Source organism: Pteropus vampyrus, unplaced genomic scaffold (genome assembly GCF_000151845.1).
Source record: "Pteropus vampyrus isolate Shadow unplaced genomic scaffold, Pvam_2.0 Scaffold74, whole genome shotgun sequence".
Taxonomy (NCBI): domain Eukaryota; kingdom Metazoa; phylum Chordata; class Mammalia; order Chiroptera; family Pteropodidae; genus Pteropus; species Pteropus vampyrus.
The window spans coordinates 3,539,607-3,552,340 of NW_011888855.1; the positions used below are offsets into that span (position 1 = coordinate 3,539,607).

At 37.2% G+C, this 12,734-nt stretch overlaps 1 protein-coding gene across 4 annotated transcripts in view; it reads right to left on the reverse strand.

The window, feature by feature from the left end:
* Positions 1-5,511: 5,511 nt before the first annotated feature.
* Positions 5,512-12,734, reverse strand: part of RAPGEF6 (Rap guanine nucleotide exchange factor 6) — a 151,799-nt gene continuing 144,576 nt past the window's right edge. For all 4 annotated transcript variants that reach the window (XM_011362262.2, XM_011362260.2, XM_011362261.2 and 1 more), the window contains 3 exons: positions 11,887-12,389; positions 9,615-9,929; positions 5,512-8,934 (listed from right to left, as the gene is read on the reverse strand). In XM_011362262.2, the coding sequence (XP_011360564.1) occupies positions 8,909-8,934; positions 9,615-9,929; positions 11,887-12,389 (844 nt within the window). In that variant the 3' untranslated portion in view covers positions 5,512-8,908. The remainder of the gene's footprint in view (positions 8,935-9,614; positions 9,930-11,886; positions 12,390-12,734) is intronic.

Consider the following 12,734-nt stretch of genomic DNA (forward strand, 5'->3'; position numbering starts at 1 on the left):
GTATGTCTTCTTTGGAGAAATATCCATCCAAGTCTTTTGCCCATTTTTAAATGGTGGGTTTTTTTGTCATTGTTGTTGAACAGAGATCTTTTATAACTGAAAAATTTTGAAAAATATTTCTAATAGCCTATCATATATATTTAAAATACAAAAATATAAAATACACACTCAGCTCTCCTAGAGTAGAATGGACTCTGGGGCCCTATTGATGACAATGTTATAAACAAATCTGGAAACTGAAATCACAGAGGATGAGTGTGCTGCCTTTGCTCAGAGACCCTTTAGTGCAGCCTGTCTCTGCCTCGAACTGCTCTGCGAGTTCTTTGCCTTTCAATGTTCAGGTTCCTTCTCTCCAAGTTTTTCTTAATAATGTGGGTGCTGTGAACATGCTTCTTTCTAGTTTCTCACCCACCATTTTAAATTCTGACCTACAGTGTGTTTTACCTTAGGAAATAAGAAAGCTCTGAGTTGCATCAAGTCCAGAATATAACTTCAGTGCACTGTCCACATCGAAATCAATTTTAGTTTTTGCAGTGTCTTGATTATGTTTCAAATATTTGAGGTTGTCAGATAAATGACCATTAAATAAAGGTTTTAGCCAGCCAAGACTATGAGGAGAAAATAAATGAAACTGTAGAAAAGATGAGATGGAAGAATTGAAAATTATACATGTGTGAAGTGGGAAAACAGGGAAGGAGAAAGAAGAAAAAGCGTATAATCGCCAAGGCAGTGATATAATAGCACAGCTTACAATGACAGAGCACCTTCTAGCTGGCGGGGTGCTGCCAAAGGATTATACATGTAAGAACTCACTGCATCCTCAGAGCAACAACATAACATCAGTTATTGTTGTTAACCTTTTCTGAGGATGAGAGAAATAAGGCACCGGGAATACACACCATTTCCCCAAGGTCACACAGTTAATAAATGATACATTAGTTATCTATTGCTGTTTAGTAAATTACCACAAACTTGAGCTTAAACTAACATAACTTCAGTGGGTCAAGAGTCTGGACCAGATTGGCGGGGTCTTCTGCTTAGGGTCTTCGCAAGGCTGTCATCAAGCTGTCAGGTGGGCTGCATGATCATCAGAAGGCTTGATGCGGAAGGAAGCAGCTCAGTCCCACACACCCAGGTTGTTGGCAGATTTCATTTCCTTGTAGAATGAAGAATAAAACTAAGCGTTACGGCTTCCTGCTGACCGATGGCTGAAGAAATATCTGCAATTCCACGGTCACTGCATTATTCACAAATATTAAGATTTGGAAACAATCTAAGTGGGTGTCAACATGTGAAGAGATAAAGAAAATGTGGCGTACACACATACACACAGGAATACGATTTGGTCTTAAAAAAGGAAATTCCACCATCTGTGACAACATGGATGAACCTGGAGAACATTATTGCTAAGTGAAATAAGCCAGGCACAGGAAGACACATGCTGCGTAATTTCACTTATATGTGGAATCTGGTAGTTGTCTGAGGTTGAGGGGTGGGGGAAATGTGGAGATGTTGGTCAAAAGCTACAAAGATTCAGTTATGTGGGATGAATAAATTCTGGAGTTGTAGGCCATGGTGACTATAGGTAATAATGATGTTTTGTGTTGATATTGTGTTCTCACCACACAAAATGTAACTATGTGAGGTGAAAATGTTAATTAGCTTAATTGTGGTCATCATTTTACAATGTATACATATGTCAAATTATCATGCTGTATACTGTTTTACACTGAATGTTTTTGTCCCCCCACCCCAATTCCCATGTTAAAATCCTAAGCCTTATAAATGATAGAATTAGAAGGTGGGGCGTTTTGGAGGTGATTATGTTATGAAGGTGGAGCCCTCATGAATAGGATTAGTGCCCTTTATAAAAGAGGCCCCAGACATCCCTCACTTCTTCTGCTCAGTGAGGACAGAGTGAGAAAGTACCATCTATAAAGCAGGGAACAGGTCCTCACCAGACACTGAATCTGTGGGCACCTTGATCTTGGACTTCCCAGTCTTTAGAACTGTGAGAAATAAATTTCTGTTGTTTACCAAATACCCACTTTATGCTATTTTGTTAAAGCAGCCCAAATGGACTAAGATATATACCTTAACTATATGCAATTTTATCTGCCAAGTATCCATCAATAAAGCAAAAAAAGAAAAAAAAGAAAAAAAAGAAAAACACATTAAACACTTAAAAATACGTTTTATGTGAAAAATATGAAAGCCCTAAGACCAAAACAATAAAACAGTGAGAGCAAAAGAAAATCTAAATAAACAGAAAAATCAGAAGACTAAATTTTATGACGATGTTAATTTCCTTCAAACTGTTAAATAATTTCAAGAAAATCCCATTCAAAATTGCAATTGGGTGCGTGTGTGTGTATGGATAAGTTGACAAGCTGTTGTAAAATTTATTGGGAAATGCAATGCTACAAGAATAGCTAACATTCTTGAATAAGAATAGGGTCCATTTTCTTGACTAGATATCAATATGTATTATAATTACCAGAGTAACTAAGACAATGTGGCGTTGAAAATGAAAGAACAAATAGACTGATAAAACAACACAGGCCCAGAATAAACTCAACATACCTGATTTACAGGAAAGACGGCACTGAAGTATAGTGGAACAGGAAACTTATCTTTTCAATAAATGGTCCAGAAACAATCTGTAAGAATTGTGAAAGAATGAAACCTGACCTCTACCTCACACTATACACAAAAATCTATTCCAGAGACATTTTAAAGCTAAAATTTAAAAGGCAAAACACTGAAATATTTGAAAGATAACACAATTATATTAATGCACTTGGAGTAGGGAAAGACCTCTTAAATAGATCACGAAAAAGCACCAACCGTAAGAGAAAATAATAATTTCTCTAGTTGAAAAGGAGCTCAGTACCACTAATATTCAGGGAAATGAGACCACAGTAAAAAATCATCGCATACCCAACAAACGGCCAATGTTACAAAGACCCAAAACACCAGTAGTCAGAACAGATGAGCAGCTGCCAGGAGTCTTTGGTATATTGTTGTTCAGTGCAGACTATCAGAAGTTTCACTGGTTCTTATATATATGACCTGCTTTTCACTGCTGTTCAGAATTGGGCAATCTGTAATTTCTGGAAGATTTCCCTTAGGAGCCCTGGAAAAGACCAACACTCATTAAGTACTCTAACTCTTATGTCCCAATGTACAAACAGTGTCTTAGGGAAATAGCTGTATCCATGCTGACTATTCGTTAATGTCCAAATATTATCCATATAGAATCTAAAATTCTATATTTTCTGGTTGGAAATGCTTCAGTTTCATTACCTCAGTGAAGGAGGAGTGTCCTGAAATATTTCACTATGGGCTGGAGACCTATCTGGAAAGATGGCTAAAAATGACTTTGCTCTCATCTTTTTAAAGACAAAGACTCCAAGAAGTTACACTGTAGCATGGCGCCACCTGGTGGCTCCGGTGTAACTTTACCAAACTCCTCCTATTTAGCCCACATTGTTTCTTCCAAAAGAGAGTCTTCTGCCCATGATTGTCAGCCATCACGCTCCACATAGTGGGAAGCCTGGCTAACGCTTCCCCATCACCAATTCCAAATCTCCTGCCTGAACTAACTAAAAAATTAGACAAAATATGTAAAACAATGTCACTTAAGACACTGGACATCCAGCGCTGATAGTTGGTAATCCTTGAGAGCACAAGAAATAAAAAAGGTGAGCCCTACCACTGCTCCAGCTTACTGCCTGAAGAAAATTTCCAGGCCATAATGAAGGGGAGAGAAGAGCACAGCAGTGGTCCAGAACTGAACAGACAAATATGGGCGTCCAGGGAGGTGAAAGTGGCTAGAGTTCAGTCTTTCATAAACTTCCAGAGAACATGAGTCCAGTTTAACATTAATCCCCAAACCTAACAAGTACAAGGAAGGGAAATTACAGCCCATCTCTCTCTTGAACGTGGGTGTTGAAATCCTAAACAAAATATTGCAAACTAAATCTAGAAGTATATGAAAATAGCATGTCATGACCAAGTGGGGTTTATTCTAGCAAAGTGGAAGGTGAAATCGGTGTGCAGGGGTGGGTGAGTGGGGGATTAACACTAGGAAATATATCAATTAATTCACCACACTAACATAAAAAAAAAAAACAAACAATTCTATCACCACAACAGATTCGAGATAAGCATTTGACAAAATTCAACACCATAAATCCATTTAGTAAACTATAAATAAAAAGGAACGTCTTTAAACTTATAAAGAATACCTACAAAAACCAAATAGCAATCATCACACTCAATGGTGAAATCTGAAAGCTTTCTCCGAGATCAGGAATGAAGAAAGGACTGGCTGGCACTTTGATCTGTGCAACATGACTAGAAATGAAATGCAAAATGACTAGAAATAAGTAAAAGTCATTATGAGCAGATGATGAGAGTATAAAGAAAAATCCAAAAGAACCTACAAACTGAAAATAAACGCATTGAGCAGGGTTGATAAATACAAGGTCATTATAAAACAACGGTATTTCAATGTTCCAACTACAAATAAAAAACAAAAGACTTAAAAAGACACCACAAAATGGCCAACAAGTATGAAAAGATGCTTAGCATTATTAGCCATTATGGAAATTAAAATGAAAACCACAGGAAGATACATGCTCACTAGAATATCTGAAATGAGAAAAATTAAAAACATCAAGTTTGGCAAGGGTGATAGAAATGAGAAAAATTAAAAACATCGAGTTTGGCAAGGGTGATAGGAATGGTCTCTTCTGTGCATACTTGGAAAATCAGGCTGATGAGACTGCTGTAGAGGCGGCCTCTAGGGTGGCCAGTCTTCCTCTTACCTTTGCTTTTCAAAGGTTTCTTGAAAGTAGTGAGAGTTGGGGTTCCTGGGGTATACCTATGGACCACCACATCCTTCAATGGCAGGTTCTGGGTCTTCAATGGCAGACAAATGTAGTAACATGTATTAGTTTCCTAGAGCTGCTCTAACAAATGGCCAAACATTGGGTGACTTAACAGAAGAGGCCAGAAGCCGAATCTAGGTGTGGGCAAGGTAGCACTTCCTCTGGAGACTCTAAGAAAGAATCTCTCGTCTCTTCTAGTTCCGGGTGGGCTGCCTCTCTCTGCTGTCTCCACATTACCTTCGACTCCATGTCTGTGTTATCTTCAGGTGATGCCCCAAGGTGTAAATGTCAGATCCCTGAGGCACTGACATTGACAACACTGTGGAGTCACTGTATCAGTCACCCCTGGGCAGTCTGCCCGAGACTTAGACCAAGCCCCAGTGGGGTTTAAGCCGCTGTTATTGGGTTTGTAATCAAACACTCTTTTCAAAAACTAAACAACCTCTAGGTGTTTTACACATACTATAAGGTCAACTATAATTGGGCTGTTCCAATTTCTCTGGAGACTTAAAAAATAAGGCCTTCTCACCAACATGGGTCCCAGACTGGCCCTCTTGAGTGACTGGGTGTAATTATTTTATCGTTGCCATTCATTTGCAATAAAGTGCAGAGAAGGTTAATGTAGATTCTTTATTGATTTCACCAATGTATTAGTAGATATGATAATAATAAATGGTACTTTTACATTCTCTTAACCAAAAATATAACAAATATTTACACTCAGTAAAAATACAAAAAGCATACAGAGGCACTGTCTTTCTAAAAGACATAAGTTTAAGAGGTATCAAAAAATAGGAGACAAAATTGCTTGTTACAGGATACTTTACAATCACTGAATTGTGCAGTATAATTCCTTTTTGATTATTATGACTGTGCAGTCTTGTTTTTATCTTTTGTTGATAAGCTCACGTTTCAATTTTAAAAGATCAAGTACAACTGCATTCTGTGTATCAAAAATAAAAAAGCCTTAAAAAAGCACAACAAAAGCTAAAGATGAACTGGGGTTCAAGTTTAAATGTGAAAATGTCCTGTGACACTCTGAAGATTTCTCCCTTTGTTCTAGCTTTTAAGGTAATTCTAAAGGGTTACATCTACTTTAGCATCACATTTTTTAGAAACTTAAAATATATCAGAATAACAATCAGTATTTTAAATATATAAGGAAACTTGTTCTCCTCTTGTTTTCGTAGGGGAGAGAATACTTTATAAAAATTAGGTTTCTGGTAATCTCCATGATTACTGCCACATTTCCAGCCTGGAGAGATTCTCAAGGAGGTTGTGCAGACGGCAAAAATGTGATTTATCACCCTCATGAAAAACCATTTAAGGTTTTTTCTCCTCAAAGGTCATATTGAAAGTAATCATTTGTAGGAAGTAAGAATTTATTAATTACAATAAACTTTTATTGAAGTATATACTGGATTTACTAATTTTGCAAATCTTTCATTATGAAGACCTTGTTTTGTTGAAACTTATTTGGCAAAAGTTTGCACGGAGGATTTACTGCTTTGATAGTCCTGGCAGATTCAGTGTTGTGGTGGGATGAGGGTGCTAGTCTCGTTATTAAAGTTATACATTTATAAAATAAAAACAAAAACAAAGGGAGTTAGAATTGGGGGGATAGACTTGGATCGAATACAGGTTAAGGCTTCTCTTGTTCTAGTCATGTGACAGAGAAGGCAGGAATGTACCCCAAAGTATAAAAATTAAAACTCCATGATTTTTTTAGGGATACATATATATCAAACCACAAGGCATTTGGCTTTAGTTCCTGATCAATGTGATCAGCTGATCCAAATACTCACAGTTCAAGCTAGATGAAACAAAGGCAGCTACACGGTGCACATCCAAAACCACAAGCCTCCAACTCTCTGTGCAAGATATTACCCAAGATATTATCAACACAAAGGACAAAGATGGGTAAGACTCCCATTTGGTTTGAAAGACCTGCTAAATAAACAGACTCTGCAAACAGCACACTTTTCTGGGGTAAGGGATATAAAATGATGAGAATATCCATACTTGATAAAAGGATGGTTATAGCAAAAATATATTTCACTTTATTTTGCTTTGGACATGAAAACAATATTGTGTAAATCAGTGAAGGAAAAAAATCTGTGATCAGAGGACTGCTGTTTATAGATCGAATCACTACAGTGTAACTTTCAAACAACGATTTTTGATCTGGGCTACTTTCCATTTCAATGGACCAAGAAAGCTATAGAGCCAACTAGCTTCACTCTAACATACAGCGGTTCATTTCTAAGGCTTAAGTTTCTGATTAACAAATTTTTGCTGAGGGAATTTTTTCAGACATGCTATTTTTCCTAAAATAAAGAGACAATCACTTTCATGGAAAAGATGGACTATTGCCATTTACCACTTGGAACTGATTTATGATTTTAAAATGAAGGGAATAGGCAGGAAGACAGTGAGAGGGACGACATAGCTAGGAAAAAATGAGAACAAACTCTTGAAACGGAAGTCATGAACCAGCGGAGTCCCATAAACTGAAACACAGACAGCTAACTACTCAGGAGTAAACCCACCGGCTCTGAGTTGGCCTGGGCAGTGCACTTAATGGCTCTGGCTTTTTTTTTTTTTTTTTTTTTTGGTAGTCACAGAAATCTATTAAGCTCTCACTTGCCTTTACACTAAAAACAAATTTAAAAAATTGAAACTTAAGATATAGAAAACATTATATTTGATTTGTAAAAATGTGGAAAGTCTAGCTTGTCCACTAAACAGTCACTGAAATTTTCATTAAATACTTAAGAGTGCCATGCCCAACAGGCTGTTACAAAATATGTCTCCTTCCTCTGAAAGGCTAAACTGAGAACCGAGAGATAATATAATTCCATAATTCCAGCTCCTCTTTTGTCTACAAAATTTTCAACTAATCATATACTTTGCTGAGCTAACAAGCTTTCTGGCAGGCAGCTGTGAGCTGCAGGGTTCATCATGATCAGTTTCATGCTGGGGCGGGGGGGGGACACTGCATAAAGCTATGTTCATCCTCATGATTACTCCACCAATGATTGCACTTCCTTTAAAAACAAAACTCCATATTTGAGTTGAGAAAAATTTTAGTTTTGGATTTCTAGAGGGCAGAACTCTCTAGAACCCATTATCTAGTTACTGGATTTCTACTTTTAGTTACAATTAGATGCAGCATGACTTTCACTTCAGAAAAAACTGGTATACATGTTATTTAACATAAAAATTTCATTCTTTGGAACTTAGGGTTGCTACCCAGCCCACCTTAGCCTCAACCCTTTCCCAAAGGACTGATAAGAAACCCTGTGGCAGCTTCATTGGCCTTCCTAATTGGGACCAGCAGATGGGAGTATTTTCCTTCCGGACACCGCAACCGCAAAGGGCTTCCCATTCCACTCAGACCAGCCTGCATTGCACTGGTGCTACAGATGGTTACATTTCTGTACAGATGAAGCTTATCATCCCGTAAAGATGACCTCCGTTTGGTCTGAGCAGAGACAGTTTCATGGCCTCAAATATAACCATCAGCTACACAAGAGCTCCCAAATAAAAGCGAAACCACGAAACTTCAAATAATAAGTTACTTTTCAAATATACAAGAATATCCTTGGTATTGGCAGACATTTTGAACTTGTCCATTAGCCCAAGCTATGGCTTAGAAATACTGCTACCACTATCTTAAAAATAACTTGTTAAAGAAAAATCTATAGTGATATACATGGGGAAGACTCTGAGTTTGACTCTGTTCCAGTAACTGTAGCCCCGAGGCAGGTCTGGTATGCAAAAGGAAGAGTGGTATCCAGGCACAACATCCACAGCTGAGGAAACTGCAGGGATTAATGGAAGGGAGCATGATTCAGGGCTATCTCACTGCTTGGAGCACAGAGAATGAAACCTCTGGGTTAGCAGCAGCAGCAGCGAGCTGTTGGCTGGCAACGGCCTGCAGAATCATGAGGGGGTTCTGCCCACTCCTTCCTCCATGACTTTCAGTAGATGTCAAATGTGTCATCCAAGGGCTAGACTGCTGAAACCTGTTCATTTTCTGAAAATAAAAAAAAATACAATTAAGTGGAAGATTGGCATATCAATGAAAACTAGCAATCTAGTTATCTGTTTACAAAATTAGTCAATTTCAACAAAAGAAATCCTCTCAAATCATCAAGGGATCATCAAGGTCCAGATTTTCTTGTAATGACATTTATGAGTTCTGATCACACTGAAAGCTGACAATAAACTGAAATTTTACAACATCTTTTTAATTACTTTATTACTCTATTGTTTAAAAGGATAAAACTCCATTTACTTTTAATTAAAAAAACCACAGCTGCAAAGTCAGTGAAGGTTTGTGCTTATAAGAGGACCAGCATGATTTCGGATAATTATGCATTTTGATACTTGCAGTTTCAAGGTTCCATGCATTAATGTAAAACATGACTCCACTACAGTCACACGTCTCCTCTCAAAATTATCCCGTTAGACTGAGCTGCTATCAATCAAATATAAGAATACTCTGTTTGAGCCAGAAAAAGGGGACTAGGCACACAGAAACAAGCAGTTTGCCCTCTCCATTTAAAAAACACACCATCACAGTAAGAGATTTTTTTTAAAAGAGATTTCTGAGGCATTTGAAGAAAACATTACTGATTATATAAAATATCACGGTAAAGACCATTTATGTTCAGCAATTCATTTAAGAGCCATTAAAGTAGTTTGTCAACATACCATCTGCTTCGCTATCTGCATCAGTCACGTCTGCTAGTTTGGGATGAGATGGCTGCAAATTATGCCTCTGAGGCTGAGTTATAATCTTCGATGGAACACAGGCCACGGGACTGCTACTGAGAGAAGCTGGAGGCAGTCTAGAGAGGCTGCTATGCATCATCTTTGACCTCTGCACTGCCACACTATAATCTGGAGGTTTTAGGTGTAGGTGAGTTCCTTCCTTTAGGTCTGCTAAAGAAATCCCCATGTATCCTGGAGGAGTAGGAGGTGGCTCCCTATACCTATCCTCCTTCTTGGGTGAGGTGACACAGTACACTGGCATGAAAAATAAGCAATGGAAATGTTAATGAAAAACATAAGAAATGAAAAAAAACCATACTGCAACTTATAATGACAAAATAGAACTTAAAAACAGACAAAATGAATATATTTGAATACACTGACAGATTTATAACATTAAAAAATCTTAATATACTGGTTTTATAATACATATGTTACATTGTCTTATAAACATTAAAGAGAATGAGATAGAGTTGAAGGAGATGACGCTGATGACAAGCTTCCTTCTGCAGTGTAGCCCTCACGCCACAGAATTGTGTGGCAAACCCCTCACGGAATACCAGCCCCACAGGTGACCGAGTCAGGAACATTTAGAATCCACCCTAAATATCTATCCTCTGTCAACTGGATTTTCTTAGAAATGACTCCTGGGCCCTGTAAAGGTTGTTTTACCTGAGACATGAAGCACTGTTTTATGACACTCCTGGGTAGACTTGGCTGTCATTTCTGGCATATAAATGACTTTAACTTTCCTGGTACAGAGGAACTAATTTCTTCAAAGACCTTACTTCTAACTTCTCAGTAATTACGTGAAGAAGAAAAAAACATAATTTTAAGAAATTCATCTTAAGTTTCTCTTATTTTCAGGGGACATTGGAAATAACGCTACCTTAAAATTTTTCTTCCTCAGTCTATAAACCCTGATACTAAGGCAAAGCTCCCAAAAGCATTAGAAGTAGGTTAAAGAAGTAGTTCCATGAAATTAAGACTAATTTACAGGACAAATGGCTCTGAATATCTTGACCGTAAAGTAACTTTTTAAACACAAACATTACATATATACAAGCAGAATTAATTAAAAAAGGATCATTAAATAATTCTAATATTAATTCTCCCTTTAGAGGATCAAGCCTGCCCATACTGAAATTTCTAGAACTCTACCAGTAATATTTGCATGTAGTATCAAGGTCAGAAAGGATTTCCATTCCCATCTGTGGAGGATGGGACAAGAAGGGGATGGAGAGGCTTTTAAGGGAAGTCAGCCAAAAATGAAGAATTTAAGTGATTTGCATAGTGATCTAGAAATGAAAGAAATAACATTTTTAAAAATGTATTTCCCAGACAAGAGACCGATTTTATATCCTTGCACACACACACTTATATATCCATAGTAGTTATCTTTAACAAAAAATCCTTGAAAAAAACGAATTAGCTAAAAATCTGCTCTATTATGCAATCTGACAAGTAAATACAAATATGCTATATAAATGTGCTATAAAACTCAGTGCACTAGTCTTTCATATTTTTTAGTAATTTCAATTGACGTGAATATGCTATAGAATTAAGAGCTGACTAAGATAATATTGATTTAAAGTACAGTCATTCCACAAATAAAATTCTAAGCAGGGGCTATTAAATCCAAGTATTTATATAATTCAAGGAAGAAATGAAAAATGTATATGATGGCTTAAATACTAAAAGAATACAACAAAAAAGTCATCTGTGGTTAGAATGGAATCCACAAACAGGAGTTGGTGTACCCATGATATGCGCTAGGAGGGTATATTAAAATATGTTTTGGACTTATCACATTTCTTCTCACATGTAGTATCTAAAAGTAATATCGTATTCAAAGTTTCTACCATGTGTGGTGACAAAGAGGATAATCTTTTTATCACTATTGCATAGTAATTCAATATTTCCTCAATGAAAACAAAATAGATCTCAAAAAACAAAACAAGACAAACAAACCTATCCCCTTAATTAAATACCCCATACCAGGCTTTTCATTTTAATAGGCTTGAATATCTGTTCCAAAGCCTTTGAGAAATCATGAATTTTCTGAAAATAATGTGTTTGCAGAGGGAAGAAAGAGGGGTTGGAGAGAAGAAATTTTTTTCAAGAATAAAATTCTAGACCAAGATGTCCCAATGCCATTTTTTACCACTTAATCTCTAAATGCCACAGATACAACAAAAAAGACAGAACTTACCAATTAAGCCCTTTTCTGTACTCGAAGTAACAGTCTTATAAACTGGGTCAGTGCCATCCTTAGGGTCTAAGCCCTCAGATGACTCAGCTGGGGCACTCTCCAATACCCTCCGCTTAACCGTCCCATAGTTTGGTTCGTGCGTGTCAGACAGAGAACCGGAAGAGATCCGACTCTGTCTCATCAAGTTAGTCTCTGGGCTTCCTTCACACTGACCGCAGGTTCTAGAGCAGCCTTGAGGACAGGGGTAGGGCTCGCAGTCAGCTGGTTCAACTTCAGCAATGGGGCCATCCAAATGGGTATGTCGGTAAGAGTTCAAAAAATCCCATCCTTTTGGGTTTGGAAGGCTTTGGAAGTTGTCATGGGAGCTGCTTGAACAGGAAGTCCAACTTCCACGACCACTATCGGCTGCTTCTATAATGACATGCTCATGAGAGATCTCTTCATTGCTCACAGAAGATGAGACAGCTAAATTCTTGATTAGAGATGGCTTTGATGGTACCCACCTACAATTGAAGATACATGATTAAAAGTAATTTACTGGCTTACCGGAAAAACTTCTTGCAAGTACTTTTTTGCAAGTACTACTGCATACAAGAGACTATAATGCTGCAACAAGTATTCACACCAAAATAACCTTGTGGAAAAAAATGGCACTATAATCAATCATCACTAAACTTCTACTGGCATCAATGTTAATACTTATCAATACTAATCAATGTTAATCAATGTTAACATGAATAATTAGCAAGATTTCCTGAGAATTATTTTTTAAATTGACTTTAAATGAAAATGAAAGATGAGGTCTAAAATGAATAAAATTAAGTATACATTTTCACTCTTGGCCAACA